General features: G+C 52.5%; 1 protein-coding gene across 2 annotated transcripts; it reads right to left on the bottom strand.

Moving 5' to 3' along the window:
* Positions 1-9996: 9996 nt before the first annotated feature.
* Positions 9997-16184, bottom strand: DHRS1 (dehydrogenase/reductase 1). Of its 2 annotated transcripts, none has more exons than XM_045569766.1 (9): positions 15988-16184; positions 15333-15506; positions 13974-14117; positions 13746-13825; positions 12051-12183; positions 11606-11752; positions 10972-11041; positions 10539-10619; positions 9997-10393 (listed from the first exon to the last, which is right to left on the bottom strand). In XM_045569766.1, the coding sequence occupies exons 2-9, from the start codon at positions 15480-15482 to the stop codon at positions 10257-10259; spliced, it is 942 nt and encodes a 313-aa protein (XP_045425722.1). In that variant the 5' UTR covers positions 15483-15506; positions 15988-16184; the 3' UTR covers positions 9997-10256. The 2 variants fall into 2 exon arrangements, with proteins under 2 accessions (XP_045425722.1, XP_045425731.1); XM_045569775.1 differs by lacking the exon at positions 15988-16184 and adding an exon at positions 15818-15905.
* Between the last annotated feature and the right edge of the window lie 48 nt (positions 16185-16232).

Raw genomic sequence — 16232 nt, 5'->3', positions numbered from 1 at the left:
AAGGGGAGGAGCAGAGCAGGGTGCCTGCTGTGCAGCAGTGAGGGCAGAGCTGAAGCTGCCCGGCAGCACAGATGGAAGTGCCCAATTCTCTTGCAACAAGTCTCTCACAACAGGAACCCACCTCTGCCCCCAGCTTCCTGATTCTATCTAACCTTGACCACTACAGAACTGGACGTCAGGGCAGGGGAGGGCTTGACGGATCCCCAGCAGCCCAGACATACTCTGGAGCCAGAGTTGAGACCAGGTTTCCGAATGGTTATCTCAGCGCTTTTGCACCTGTCAAACCTATCTCAGGATATGTTGAGTAACCAAATGGTGAACTGTGGATAGGATGATAGGGTAGTAGATACGGTTACAACTGGCAGGACACCTGTCCCCAAATAGTAATAATTAATGTGTCTTTGCCAACCTGGTTGGAAGGCCCTAGTGGTGACATTTTTTTCAGTGACATGTTAGGTGAGCATATTGGTGCCACTCTCATAATGAAGCTCGATAACATGTAGTTGGGGGGAATACCGAGTGATGGAATCTGGCCTGATTGTTGGGCCAGATTTGACCTGATGGCACTGGATAGGAATAGAGTTGGGTCTGGTTTTCGGGTCCTCAGATAATCAGCTGGACAAGAGCACGATGTATGGCAGGTGGAATAACAACATGTGAAGACGGGGGGTACTAGTTGGCACAGGGTTGGTAAGAGTCTATCCTGTGATTTGCTTGCAAAAAGCACTAGCATGACTTTGAGCTGCTCTTAGAGAGCTTTCAAACCCAGGACAATGGGGCTCATAGGCCCCAGACTCTGTGGTCATCAGACCCTATTGGGAGTGTGTGGTCCATTTTGAAAGGGACAGGGGCACAATGTAGAGTCCTGAGGGAGAAATCAGGGTGGTGAGGAGAGCCCGTGATCAGGGGAGGACAGGGAGATGATGAACCGGGAGAGAAGACTCAGGGGCAGATGATAATGGTCTTCAAACTTCTGAAACAGAGACTGCATTGATTCTTTGTATCTTGAAAGCAAACAACAAAGACCAGTGAGTACAGAGGCAAGTGCCTGTAGTCCCAGCTACTCAGGAGACTGAGGCAGGAAAATTGCTTTTTTTTTTTTGAGACAGTCTCACTCTGCTGTCCGCACTAAAGTGCCGTGGGGTCAGCCTAGCTCACAGCAACCTCAAACTCCTGGGCTCCATCGATCCTCCTGCCTCAGCCTCCCTAGTAGCTGGGACTACAGGCAGGCACCACCACGCCTGGCTAATTTTTTCTGTTTTTAGTAGAGACAGGGGTCTCGCTCTTGCTCAGGCTGGTCTCAAACTCCTCACCTCAAGCAATCCTCCCACCTCAGCCTCCCAGAGTGCTAGGATTACAGGTGTGAGCCACCAAGCCTGGCTTGTATTTTGTTTTGAAGACAATCTTGACTTCATGCCAACAATTGTTAAGAAGATATTTTGGAACTACCGGCAGACATGAAATGTTGTGGCATGGTGTAAGAATCATATTTGGTCTCTGGAGAATCGCTTGAGCCCAGGAGTACAAGGTTGCAGTGAGCTATGATGATGCCACTGCATTGTAGCCTGAGTGACAGAGCATGACTCTGTCTCAAACTGCCCCCTGCACAAAAAAAATTTCAGTGAGTGAATGAGTGGATATAGATTCATTTGAAGAAGGACTTTCTTTTTCTTTCTTTCTTTTATTTTTTTACTGACTCTACTAGAACAAAAGGGACTTTCTAATAATTAAAGCTGCCCAAAGGTGGAATGGGCCTCAGTGAGAGGGGGTAAGCTCACCATCGTGAGAGGCAATCAAGCACATGTTGGTCAATCACTTTGTGAGAATGTAGTAGAGGACATTCAAGGACCAGAGTCTCTCCAGCCTGAAGTTCTGAAAGATTTTGATCCCTGGGATGGACCAAGAAACTAGAGTGACTCAGAGCCCAGGAAGTTCCTCCACCACTGCCTGTTCTCCCAGCGTCCTGGGCGTCCTTGGACACTCAGTCTGAGTGCTTGGATTCTTTCCTCCTGGCTCCCCACTTCCTTCTGAGTCTGGCTGGGGAAATTCCTCCATGGCTGGTGGGCTACCATGCACTCGTAGCACACTTCCAGGCTGGGGAAGAGGAGATAGGCTGGCCGGTGAGAGGGGAGGGCAGGGCCCCAGAAGGAAAGTCCCCACGATAGAGCATCCTATTTCACCCAGGGTGTGGCAGATGCTGACTCAGGTTGTCATCCCTGGGGGAAGAGTTGAAGGAAAAGCAACCAGGAAATGGGGCTGAAAAGCTGGAAAAACTTCTTGGGCCAGCCAGAACTGGAGCCTCTGTTACAAGAGCCAGGCACTGCACGGTGGTAGGTGATGATGACATGTTGGCTTAAAATTGCCCAGAGCACTGGTGGGGCTGGGAATATAGCTAAGAAGCTCCTTGCCTGGTAGGGCCACTGCACAACTCCAGGGGGCACCATCGCATTTCATTTTGGGGATATATAAGTGGTGCTGGAAGGCAGCAGCCCTGAAGTTCTATGTCAAGTGGGAAACAGAAGCCATGGAACAAGGTGAGACTATGGGGTCCTGGGGAAGGATGGGATGCTCTGGCTGGTAGATGAGCACAGTAGACAAAGAACCTGTCCCAGGGAAGAGGAGCTGCTCCTTTGGGGGAGGACTCAGCCCTCACCCATTCCCTGTCCCATGGATTCACTCAACCGTAGTGACTGAGAGCCTTCTGTGCTGGACACCATGCTAGGATGGGAGCTATGGCAGTGAGCCACACACACACACAGTCCCTGTCTTCATGGAGCTTGCAGCCTAGAGCAGGGCTGTCAACATAACTTTCTAGATGATAGAAATAATCACATAAGCCAATGCAAAATTACAACTCTGCCAGGTGCTCTGCCTATGGAGAGGCAGGTGTGCTGGGTGAGCACCTGACAGGGGAGCTGTCCTGTCTGCGGCTGCGCGCAGGCTTCCTGGAGGGCATGAGCCCAGCACCGGGGCTATAGGTGAGCAAGAGCCCTGGTTTGGGGCTCGGTCACACACCTCCCCTGTGCCTCTCAGCACCAGGTCCTGTGGGGCCTGCATTAGAGCTGATCGTGGGGTGCAGCACCCCACTTCCACTCCTGCTGAGCACTACTCAAGGAGACTCATTTGACTGCACTTCCCTCACCTAGCAAGGTGCCTGCACCCTGGTGGTTGCCCAACAAACACGAATTCAGCCAGTCAATCATCAACCAACAACTGCTGAGCACCAGCACAGCTCAATATACAGCAGTGACAGAGACAGACAAGGTCTCTGCTGTCATGGAGCTTACCTTCTAGTCTGGGAGACAGACCCTACAGGAGTAAATACACACAAAAGATGATTTCAGGGAATCGTAAGTGCCCCGGGGAAGTTAAGCAGGGTGTTGAGACAGAGGGGAGGGGGCCTGGGAAAGAATGAATGAGGGAATGAAGAAATGGTGAGCTGCAGAGGCCAGAGCAAGACAGGCTGCACCCAGCTGGGCTGGCAGGGAGATTAGGAGAGGAGTTGGGGATCTTAGATCCTAGGGTGGGGAGCATGGGCAGGGCCAGGTAGGTCAGGGGTGGCTGCACTCCAGGCCTCATGGCCAGGCCTCAGGGTGCTGGGAGGGAGTGGACGGGGAGTGGTGCTGAAGCTCAGAATTCAGTGTAAAGAAGGAGAAATCCTGGAACTGCTGACGGGAGCAATGCCGTGTCCCCACATCCTGATCACGATTCAGGCTTGAGCCTGCGCCTAGCAAAGGACACTGAGGGGAGGCGGGGGCAGGGGGGACCTGGAGTAGCCCCACAGAGGCACCAGGGCTCCCACGGCTGGCAGCCCTGTTGAGAGGGCCTCTCTTACACCCTGGCCGCTGAGCGGGAGGCACTGAGGCTGAGGTGTGCCGTGGGGGGCTGAGGCCAAAGACAGATGGTTAACAGAGACCAGTGAATCCTCCGAGGGTCAGTCCTGGGACACATATGCTGCCACAGCCTGGCCCAGCCCACCTGCCCCCAGGGAGGGACCCTCACCAATGGGTCCCACTGGGCCTGTGAGCTCAGTCACACTCTGGGTGGCTTGGCTGCCTCAGGCACTGTTCAGTTCTGTGCTGAAGGTTTAAAAGATTCTGTGTGTGGGAAAGGGGCAAGGGGGTGGGGGATGAAGGGTCCAAGACCCAGCCCCTGACCTTGGGGGGGATGAGGGTGTGTGTCACCTTTATCCTGTAAGTGGATGATGCCATCTATGGCTCTAAAAAAAGTTAAGAGCCAAGTGAACGTCATTGGAGGAGGTTCCCTGGAACGTGCAAGAGCAAGGGCAGAAGAAACCAGGAGAAGCTTCTAGGAGGTTGAGATGGGCCTGGCAGGGAGAAATGGGGTAAGGAGCTAGATGGGAGAGGAGCGAGTGGTAGTCCAAAGATCAGAACAGCTCAGCAAAGGTGCAGAGGGAAGGAAGTATGGTGAAGTTTAAAGAAGGGCAAGACTGAACTTGGCCAGGAGGTCCTTAAGGCTGAGTGAACCTGGAAATGCTTTCGCCATTCTGCCCAGGCCCCAGCCCTCCGTCTGCCAGAAATAAAAGAACTTCAAAGCCAAAACCAAACAAACAAACCAAAAAAGGCAGCAGATGCAGCATGATGCAGGGGAAAGAACTTGCACTCCAGAGTTGTACAGCTTTGGTTGAATCCAGACTCTTTTGCTGTAAAACCCTGTAATCCTGGACAAGTTACTCAATTTTTCTGAGCCTCAGTTCCCTCAACTGTAAGAGCGCACTTACCTCATATGGCAAATGGAAAGAGTAAGGAAGGCTTCAGGGCATCACAGGCACCCAAGAAACCTGAATTCTCTCAGCCCCTACAGTAACATGGGCCTCTGGCTGCTCAGCTGCATTAAAGTGGCAGGAAAAGGCCAGAGCCAAGTCACCTTTGCTACTTCCTGCACGAGCTACTCCAGGGACGCTCAGGTTGTATCTGTTCCGGCTTTGCTTGTGGCTTCTGGAGCAGGCTCTCCAACAAGGGGCTAGCCAAGACCTCCTCACTCTCCAATAGGGGCATATGTGTTGGTACTTGCTAATAGAAATTGCACAAAACTGATGCACTTCTCTCTTTCTCCTTCCCAGTATTCCCTGCAGGCTCCAGCATTTCCAACAGCTAAGGAAGGGGCCCCATCGCCTCCAGATTCCTCATTACCAAGTTAAGCACAGGCAGCTTCCACGTCCTCTCCACTCTTGGCATTCAAGTCCAGGCAGGCCAGTGATCCCTTCATGAGCCTGTGCCTATGCCCTGGCTGGGGAGACTGTTCATCCCCATGGCTGGCCCACTGCTCTGTTCCCCGGCGCCCTGGAGCGGAGGGCCACAGCCAGTGGCATCGCACTAAGTGCAGAACTCTCAGCACATGACAACTCCGTCCCAACCTCAAACTAAAAGCCTTGACCAAACTATAGCATGGCTTCTAGACACATAAGACCATTTCTCTAGGATGACCCCAGCTCCCCTTAAAGTGCCTGCTTGAGAAAGCTCAATGCTGCCAGGAAAACTTACTATTTGTTGTAGCTAACTCTCCATGATAGGCCCCTGACCTCCCTCTCCTAGAGCACTTACTGAAAGGGGCTGACAATTGTACATGTTGCTCTCGAAACTCAGAAGTATCTCTCTCAGGACCCGGGAGTTCTTCTTCTGAAATGTAGTCATCTGTCTCCCAGTCTCTGTGGGAGGACAGAAACCTAACTTAGATACCTGCTGGAGCACACAGCTACCTCATCCCATCTGCTCCGACTCTACTGAGCCCCAGCTCAACTCCTCCCTCCTTCTCCCTTTAAAAGGCCCAATCACCTCTGCACAATCAGATGGAGCTCAGCTGTCCCCTACTGTCAGTAGTGACTGGATAAACTCTGTCCTCACTGCTTTAGCTAACATCCGGCTGCGCATCTTTGATCCTACCCGGCAGGAGATTCAGCCTGTGTCCTCCTTAGCCCCTGCTCTGACCTGGGCAAATCCTGCCCCTCTGCTGCTCAACGTGGGGCTGGGGCAGCTTGGTCAACCCAGAGGCCCCGAGACTCTGGGGATGACCCCTGGGCAGGAGCACCCCAGTGTGTATGTATCGGGGGGCTGGCCAAGGGGGTGTCAGGCAGCCAATCAGGACAGACAGACATGGGCAAGGATGCCATTGGTTGCCTGAGGCAGGAGTGGAGACAGAGGTGAGGTCCGACAGAGAAAGGCAGGGATAAGAATGTTGCAACACCCCCAGGAGGGTGAGACCTGAAAGGAACAAGGGTTGTGTCCAGGCTGGGGAGGAGCCTGGCTGTGGTGACCCCTTTTGCTCCTTTGAGTCCCCACCCTGAGTCTCACTGTGGTTGGTAAATTGTTTCATGATGATAACTAGAAGCACTTGGAGAGCTGGGCCTTTGTCTTACTAGGCTTGACTGTGCCCATCTGCCCGCCCTGCCCAGGGCTGGGCACAGAGGAGGCTGCAGCAAACACCAGCTGGCTGGGAGGCGGAGGCTTAGAGAGAGGATTCAAGTGGAGGGGCGAGTGGGGAAGGGCAGGCAAGCAGGCCAAGGGGCTGGAGGAGCAGTGGAAGGTTGGGAAGCCCAAGAAGGCATGGCGCAAGGGCCGGGAGGGAGAGCTTGGTCGGGGGATGGACCAACCGAGGAGGCCAGGACTAGGGACTGGAGGTGATGGGGGTGCTGTGGCAAGGAATTCTGAAGTCATGGTGTGGGTTCTGCCCAGGGATGGGAGGCCAAGAGCTTAAGGACCCAGGTGCCTCATGGGACACCTCATAGACAGTGTCAAGGCCTTTGCAGGTTGTGGGTGGGTAGGAGCTGGGATGAGGAGGGAAAAAGGGCAGCTCTGGGCCCAGCCACCTTGCCTTGGTTTGTCCGCTGGGTTCGGGCTCCATGGGGGCCCTCATGTGTGCTCCTCATTCCCTGTACCTGAACCCCCACCCCTGCCATCAGGCACCTTGCCTCACTCCTTCCCTCACCTGCCAGGGACCTCCCCTCCCACCCATGGGCCCAAAAGGCCTTTCAGGAGCTGATGGAAACTCCTCAGTGATCTGTCCCCGAGCTGGAATCCCGGCTCCCTTGGTCCAGCCCTGCATCTGTCACCTTCCTGTTGAGTGCAGGCCAGTTGGTCAGAGCTCACATCCATGGGGACACCTTGGGGACAGAGGCTCCACAGTCTGCCTCATTTTGACACCCCTAACCCTTGGGCAGTTGCTGCAGAAAAAGGAATCTTACGTTCAGTGTGACAGACATCTCAGAGCTGTGGTGTGAGTCCACTTCCGTGGAGACCAGGGCTGGGCTCACCCGCCCAGGCTGGTCTCCTCCAGACACACACACTGCTTCTCTGTGGCCCTTAGTCTCCGTTCCCTAAGCCTTTACACACACTCTGTCTCTCACTCTCCCTGCTGGTGGGGCAGGGACATTTCTGGTGGTGATGGCAGCTGTGTAAGGACCTGGGCGGGGGTGGGTGCTCTGGGCCAGGGCTGCTGCCTAGCTTGGAAACACGGGACACAGGGGCAGAACAGGCCCCCGAGATAGAAATTGCAACCCCTTACCTGGAGAAAAGGAGGCCTGGATTTGCATGCAGTCAAATCTCTTCTCTCTGAATATGCTTAGATGTTTGCTTGTACAGGCATGGGCTCTCTGTGGCTACCCAGGAGTGTGGTAGCGTTGGCTGTGTCTGGGTTGGGAATGGGGCACTAGTGAGCAGGGATGGGAGGGAGACTTGTCACTATACATTCTTCTATACCTTTTGGATTCTGAGCCATATGAATATGTTACCTCCTAAAGATATCAATTAAAAATGCAAAACAAAAACCTCTTTCCCATCTCTCCCTGGGCTCCTTTGGGGGATTAACCATCTTCCAGGGACTGGCCAAGCACCTTGATTTGTTCCAGTGCGGGTGGGCTGCATCTCAGCCAGGCCCTCAGTGTCCTACCAGGGCTAACCTCGGGCAGGCTGGCTTCTCTTCTGCTGCTTAGCCACATTCTTTCTTCCCCTGCACCTGCTGCTGGTTTCAGGGTGCCCTGTGCCAGGGGTAACACCGCAGCAGTCCTGTGCTAGTCCCGGGTCCCTAGTCTGTTAACTCTGCCTTGCACGCTTTCTCCTTGGCCAATACCTCCACTACCATCACATCCCCAGGGACACTGAAACTGAGCCAGCCTTCTGGCTGCTCCTCTGGTGCCTCCCCCTGGTCCATCCTTCCCACACCTCAGCCCCAGCGAGCTTCCTAAAATATGCATCTGATCATTCTACGCCTCTGCTTAAATCCTCTGGCAGCTGACAGCATTAGTGCTCTGCCCAGATCCCCCTCAGACCTCCTTTTACCATTTTTGTGCATGATGCCCTCCTCTGTGCTTTCAAGGCTGACATCTGGAGCCCTTTGGGAGGCCTGCCCTTGGCCTCCTGGAGCTGCTTTGCCCTGGGTGGCAGTAAGCACTGACAGCTCCATGGTCACTGAGCACCATGCAGTGGTGGTAGTGGTGGTGGCAATGAAAGCCTGGCTCTCTTGCCCCAGGCTGGGACTGCTCTGCGGCCCCACACTCCACAGCTGAGAGGGTGCTCTTGCTTGGCTTCACCCACCTCCCTTAAGGGTCTCTCCTGGGAGCACTTAACAAATCACTCAGGGTCTAAGATAAATCCTTCAGGAAAACCTATTGCCCACAATTTCAATCTTAATCACAAATCTTTACTCCTCTCTGGAAACCTATACCATGTCAAATGTACATTTAAGTCACACCAAACTTCTAGCTATTCTGCCACTTTTGTGTCTTAGTACCTGTTTTTTCTTTTCTTTTTCCAAATTAAATTTCCCCCAGCTTGATTCCCGACTCCCCGGCCTGTAAGTCTCTGGTCAGTATCCCTTCTTCAATTCTCCAATGGTGCTACTTCCCTTCTCCTGTATTCTCAGGACACTCTGGGTGAACTTTCCTATAGCATCCATCTCACCAAATTTAACTAGTTTTCCTTGGTGCCCAGCATGGTGCTGGGCAGACAGTGGGTGTAAAATAAAAATGCTTTTTGAATAATTGATTCCTCAAATGTCCTATGAATCTAGTACTAGGATTCTCAGATCCTGAATCTCTTCTATCTTCAATCAAAAGTGTCCACGTTTCCTTCCCTTGGAGCTGTCTGTTCTGCTGCTTATGTTTCTCAGATTACTGAGACCTTGTCAGAGGGAAGCAGGGTGGTGTGTTGTAAAGGACACTGTTCCTTCTGAACAGCAAGGCAGCCCTAAAGGGCTTGTACTATGAGTTCGGCAGAAAGTAATTCAGGTGGTACCATCGTGAGAGGAAGGATGACAGTGTGTTGGTGCCATAGCTATTCCTCTGTTGCTCACTTGGATTCAGGCAGTAGCTTCTCCCCAAATTCTAAAAAATCATAAACAAGGAATCTGCCCTTGCTGGATTGGTCCTCATTCAGAGATCAGGCCCGCAGGCAACCCTGAAGAGACAGTGGAATGAGGGGGCGGGAAAGCAGCATCAGACTAGATATGCCTGCTCCTGTTGGTGGAGGGACCCTGCTCCCCAGCTGTGGCCCGAGAAACAGGCCTTGCAGGAAAGAGCAGGAACAGGTCTGGAGGAAAGGGGCCTTATCCTAGGGCAAAGCCCCTTGAGAACCTATACCTTTGTACATATTTTGCGTCTTTCTCCAAGTATTTAACACTTTGCTAAGCACAAAATCAGCTCTCAAAAACATACTGAGGGCTGAGCACAGTGGCTCATGCCTGTAATCCTAACACTTTGGGAGGCCAAGGTGGGAGGATCACTTGAAGTCAGGAGTTCGAGACAAGCCTGAGCAAGAGTGAGACCCCCATCTCTACAGAAAAACAAACAAAAAAAAATTAGAGAGGCGTGGAGGACCATGCCTGTTGTCCCAGCTACTGGGGGAGGCCGAGGCAGGAGGATTGCTTGAGCCCAGGAGTTGAGGTTCCAGAGACCTATGATGATGCCACTGCACTCTAGCCTGGGTGACAGAGCAAGGCTCTGTCTCAGAAACAAAACAAAACCAAACCCACAAAAAAACACACTGAAGCAGAAATGAGACCTTTATTAGCTCCCAAAGCATTTTTCAATACTGAAACAAAAAGTAAAATGTAGGGATGAGGAGAACCAAGGCACAAAGAAGACCTATGAGGGCCCCCAGAACTCACCACGGACACACGGCAAGGTCTTCTCTCCATGTCAAGGGTATGGGTAGGCGAGAAAGGCTGCCATATTCCACTGAGATAGGCCCAACCACCACAGCCCAAATGAGAAGACAAGCATAACTGTGACACCGCCAGGAGGGTCAGAACTTGCTAGTGTAGAGGGCGATAATCCACTTGGGCACGCGGAGGAAGCTGGGTAGGTAAGAGGACAGCCAGCCCAGGCCAGAGACATTCGAGATGACGGAGCTCAAAGACAAATAGTCTTGGACAGGGCGGCCTGGGGACAACAGGAAGAGGAGGCTTAGATCCTCATTTTCCACTCCTCAGACACCCCAACCTTGGCTAAGAGACCGAGGGAGAAGGAGTGAACAGAGAACAGAAGGAACAGCAGTCAAGGCTGGCTGCAACGCCAGAACTATTACCGTCCACATCCCGAAGGCCGTAGCGTCGAGCAAGGTCACAGGATGGCAGCACCTTACCACTCAGGCTGAGGATATTGGGGTCTGTGGGCACACAGAGAGCTGGAGCTGGCAGGCATGGGAGTGTGTAGTTACACAGTTTGGGCCCAGCTGGACAGGGCACCGCTGAGACAGACTCAGGAGCCCTGGAGAACTGTTTCTTTCTGTTCCTAGGAAGGTTCTTGGCTCTCTGGCTCTTGGCCACACCTCCCAGGAGCCGATTCCTAAGGCTCCCAAACCTCAAACTGGGAATCCTGACCCTTTGGGCCCCCGAAAGCCAGTGAAAATAAGGGTGTATTCCTCAACCACCTCCCGAATCAGACCCGGGCCCTGGGGGCCACTGCCCTGCAGGTCCTCTATGCCCTTTCTTGTTACCAGCTGCCCTCTCTCTTTTCACCTGTTGCCAAGGCCACCACACATTTGCCACTCATTTCTGTGGTTTCCGCAGATGAGAAATATGACCTGAACTGAAACACAGGGCACAGAAGTGGAGGGTTAATTTCCAAGAGGATGGTCCAAACCCCTTCTCCCCCTTTCAGCTTCCATTCCAGGAGAAAGAGAGGCCAAAGACCTCGTGCAGGGCTTGCAGGACCCACTGTTTCAGAAGGCACCAGAGCTGCTCCTCCCCATATGCAGGCAAGCCCTGTACCCTGGCACCCGGACCCGCTGCCTTTCCTGTGGAAGGATCTGGTAGTACCAGGCCAGCTAGAGTCTGGACCTGCTAGGCTAGTTCAATGCAGGGGTCAAGTGTGTAGGACCTGGAGGAAGTGCATGTCCTTTCCACTTATGACATATGTGACCTTGAACAAGTTTCTTAACCTCTCTAGGCTCCAGTTTTGCCATCTGTAAAATAGAGATATTACCTCCCTCACAGGATTAAAGGAAATAATATGTGTACCATGCTCAGCCTTGCGCTGCCACAGTGAGCACCCGGTGAGTGGGAATATTTACTCTCCTTATTGTGCCGTCGTTGAGGATGGAGAGGCAGATTCCCCTGGCTTTGCTGGTTCCCTCGCCCTCTCCTTGCCAACCTGCTTAAGCAGCGGGTCCTGTGAGGCCTCCTCCTTTGCTATATTCTCCTTCAGCAGTTCTGTCTGGACCAACCCTGGCCACAGAGACACGTAGCTGACCCCATGGTGCCGCAGCTCATGGGCACAGTCAGCAGCCAGCTTGTCACACTGTGGAGAGATGGAAGGTAGGGTGAGAGCCAGGGCATGTGGCCTTGTCACCTTCCCTTCCTGCTTCCACTGGGGATACCCCATCCCCTTACCCTTCCCGGGAGCCCTGAGGTCTCAATTGTCCCCCTTCCCCAGTGCAATGCCTGTTCTACTGAACAAGAGGAGCCCAAGCAAAGGAACTGTCCCTTGATGAGGCAGAGGGGGAGGTGAGAGCAGCCAGGCTTATCATCCTGACTGCTAGGGAATGGTACCATCACTGCCTTATACCTCCCCAGCTCCTTTGTCACGGGGTCCTTACCGCAGCTTTGCCCACGCCATAGGGGACGTTGAACATATACTGCAGGCCCCCAGGGGAGGAGATGACCACAATGAGCCCCCGGCCAGCTGGTACCATCAGCCGTGCCCCATACACCGAGCACAAGTAGTGGCCTCTAGAAGGTGGGGCAGAGAAGGAATGAGCTGTGTTAACGCTGGCCTGGGGTCGCAGCCTCTGGCAGCTCCCTCTGCCCTCCTGTGGCTGTAGTCAGCCGGGGGAAGCCTGCCTGGGGCCACCGCAGACCTGGGGAGCCAGGGGCCTGAGGCCACGTGCTGAGAGGAAAAAGGGGTCACAGTAACACTGAGAAATGGTCACCTTCAGAAGACATAACAGAAGAAAAGAGCTCTGTGAAGATAGCAATTACAAACAAAATAATTCAGGGAGAAAAAACTTAAGAAATGTATAGGGTCTACATGGAAAAACTATAAAAGAACAAGTACAGACAAAATTGTTCAAAGAAAAACTGACATATAAGATATCATTTCTATGTAAATTTTGTTTCGTTGACTTATCATCTATCTTTATACCTGTACTGCATTCTTTTAAGTAGTTTATCATCTTACATTTTAATATGGGCATTTAATGTCACAGATTGGGGAAGCAAATTCCCCTCACCCGTAAGACATGAATCTTCTGTTTTCAGAATTTTCCCGGCTGTTCTCACAGGTTTATTCTTCTCATTGAGCTTTAGGTTGCCAATTCCTCCAAAGAGTCTTATTGAGCTATAATTCAAATTGACTGAATGTATGGATTAGTTTACATAGAAATAATGTTTTAGACGTCAATTTTTCCATTCCCTCTGGAGGGCACTGGCCAATTTCCAGCTCTTAGGGTTTTCCTTTCTTGCCTTTGGGCTCACCACGCCCCTCTGTCCTCACAATCTTTCTTTCGCTTTGGAAATCAGAGTTGCAGTATAATCCTGCTTCCTTGGGATTGCCCCCACAGTACCAAAATCAGAGTGGTGGGTGTTCTTACGTGCTCTTGTCACAGATTTGCAGATACTCTCTTGGTAGCTCCCACAGGTGACTGATCATATCCGTCAAGTGCAGTTTAATTACATGAGAGGATAACATCATTCCAGCGATAATAAACAGAGACATGACTGGTACACATTACGCTGGGCAAATTCTAAGTGCTGTGTTCCATTTCATTCCTGTGCCAGATGTATGTGTGACCCCAAGACATCCTTCCGCTCCAAACTCTGACCCGGCAGTGCCCTCGCCTGTGGGTCTGGAGTGAGGATGTGGAACCCAAGGAAGGCTGGTGCTCACTCATTCTTATTAGCCTTATCTTGATCTAAAACAGAACAATTTCTCCCTCTAACCATTTTTGAAAATGTAGACAATAGGTTGTGTGTATTCCTGAGAGGAGGAAGTTCCCTTCTGGGTCTTGCATTTGGATAGGCAGAGAGTAAGGCAGGAGAAAGGCCAAGGGCTTGTTCAGATGAAAATTACTGAGAGACAGGGCAGAAGTTGACATTCCCAGGTAGAGACTCACCTGGATGGAACTTCTCCAGAGATAAGTGGGACAAATGGAACACAAGGGGGAAGAAAAAGAAGGGGGTGGTGCGTGGCAGAGGGAAAAGGAGAGGGAACATGGGGAAAGGTCTGGCCGTTGAGCTGGCTAAGTGAGTGATGGGAGCCTGGGCCCTGAGAGTGGGGCAAGGGGAGCACTCACCTGAGTCCAACATTGTTGATATCATCCCACATGGAGGCGGGGGTTTCCCAGAATGCCCTATTCCTGGTGTTTAGGATCGTCTGGAAGCACAGGGAGGGTGATCAATTGGGTGATTTGAAGGCAGGAAGGTGTGAAGGGCTGGGTGATGGAAGGGACAACTGGGGACAAGGACTTGGGTCAGAGGGGGAGGGCAGGAGTGTGAAGCTGGGATCAAAGTTCAAAGGGTACCTGGACTCCAGCATAAGCGTTGTTGACCAGCACATCTAGACGCCCCTGCTGTTCCCGATCCACTTGCTCAAACAGGCTTTGCACTTCACTCTCCTGGCTTGAATCGCACACCACGGGCACACACCAGCCCCCAAGGGATTGCGCCTGGAGAGGGACAGGACATGAGCTCACAGTCACACACAATCGTGAGACATAACACAACTCCCCCAACCAAGGTGGACTTGAGAACTGAGAAGGCACTCACAGAAAGCCAGCACTCAGGCAACATGGCAGGCTATACTGCCCTCTGGTGTCTGAAGAGTTTTAGGAATGACAGGCCCTCTTGCCACAGAGCAAGGTGGATTGGGATCTCAGGTTTAATAACGTGAAGTAGGCCAGGCATGGTGGCTCACGCCTGTAATCCCAGAACTCTGGGAGGCTGAGGCGGGAGGATCGCTTGAGGTCAGGAGTTTGAGACCAGCCTGAGCAAGAGTGAGACCCCGTCTCTACTAAAAATAGAAAAATTAGCCAGCTGTGGTGGCAAACGCATGTAGTCCCAGCTACTCTGGAGGCTGAGACAGGAGGATCGCTTGAGCCCAGGAGTTTGAGGTTGCTGTGAGCTAAGCTGATGCCATGGCACGCAAGCCCGGGTGACAGAGGAAGACTGTCTCAAAAAAACCAAACCAAAACAAAACAAACCCCCCCAAAAAACTATGGTAAATGTTTAATAATCTAAATATTTACTGAGGCCTATCATGTGGAAGGCACTGTACTCTGCAAGTAGAGAATAACTTCCTTTACTTAGCTCTTACCTTCCCAGACTCAGTTCAAGAACTACCTCCTCCAGAATGCTTTCCCAAAGCATTCCCCCATTTCATCTCCATGCCCCTAAAGCATTCTGTGCATATCTCCCTTATAACTTACCATATTCACATTACAATGAAATGATTGGTTTCTGCACCTGACTTCTTGTTAGACTCTATCTTTTAAGAGCAGAAATTATCAGTCTTGGTAACCCCAGTGCTCTACCCAATGCCTAGCAAACCACGGGCAATTATTTAACTGAAATCCAGTAGAGAAGTCAACTGTACAGTTCAATAAAGCCTTTTTTAAAATAGAGAAAAGAACAGGTCTACAACTCTTCAGTTGTAATTTCAAAATCCCTGAAGCTCTCAAACACAAAGTGTTTCCACTTGGTGGCAAAATTCGACCTTCGCTGAAGTTAATTATTTATGGGGTTTATTTATTCCACTTTGAGTAAATATTCATGCCTTGTTGAGTATGTTAAGGTTTCAGGTAAGGGATTAGGAGAGGCAGTGGTTAAACCGAAGGGCTCCCTCAGGTGCTGTCTACAGTTGTGGTCCTGGTGGAAGCACTCACCTCCTGAGCAGTGGCCTGAAGGGTGTCCAGATGGCGGCCGGTAATGTAAACTGTGGCCCCTGCTTTGCAGAGCTGCAAGGCGATGCCACGGCCAATACCCCTGGAGGCACCAGTCACCACGCACACTTGGCCCTTCATGGGAGCTGCCATGACTCATAGGCAAAGGCGGAAAGTCTGTGGAGGCAAAGATTTGCTCTGAGGGAAGCCTGCCGACTGTGTGTGGAGGCGGGGCCTCACTAGGGCTAAGAGGGGGAGACAGGTCGATATCCTTTGCGGGGAGAGAAGAAGTTTCAGGGGAGGACAACTGAGTGCGAACCCCAGGGCAAGCTAACTGTCCCTTTTGCAAGGCCCAGGGAATGTAAAAGGGGCCGGGTGGGGCTGTCCAGTGCTGGAACCTACTGCGACCCTCAGAGTGGGGCCGGGGGTGGGGGGCGGGAATCTGCCGCTGCAGCCTCATGGCGCGTCCACACAAAGTCCTGAGTTACCTAGAGCTCTGGCCCTGGCCTGGCCTAGTCCGGCCGAGCCAGGGGCGCGGCTTCCGGCTCCCGCACGAGCTGGAAGCCCGGAGACCCTGAGACCTAAGTGGGAGGAGCTCGCCCCCTTACCTGCCACCTGTGCTGCCTCTGGGGTTCTCGCGCTATCTAGCTCGCCATACCTGTAGTTCGAGAACTTTAATTCCGGACGCAGGGGCGGGACGAGGTGATTTCGGCTGGGGTGGAAGTCCGGCTTCTGGCGCGCATTGAGCTGATGCTGTGGAAACAAAGCTCAAGGATCGCATCATAGCACCTGGGTCGATTATCATCTGGGGCGGAGGGGCGGGAGTCCTGGGCCGGGCTTAGGGCCGCAAACGGGGGAGGGGCGCTATGGGGACACACCCACGCCGGCCGAGTAAGGGCCGTC

This window comes from Lemur catta, chromosome 1, assembly GCF_020740605.2.
Source record: "Lemur catta isolate mLemCat1 chromosome 1, mLemCat1.pri, whole genome shotgun sequence".
Taxonomy (NCBI): domain Eukaryota; kingdom Metazoa; phylum Chordata; class Mammalia; order Primates; family Lemuridae; genus Lemur; species Lemur catta.
Note: the sequence above shows the minus strand (reverse complement) of the source record. Positions and strands in the feature narration are given on the sequence as shown.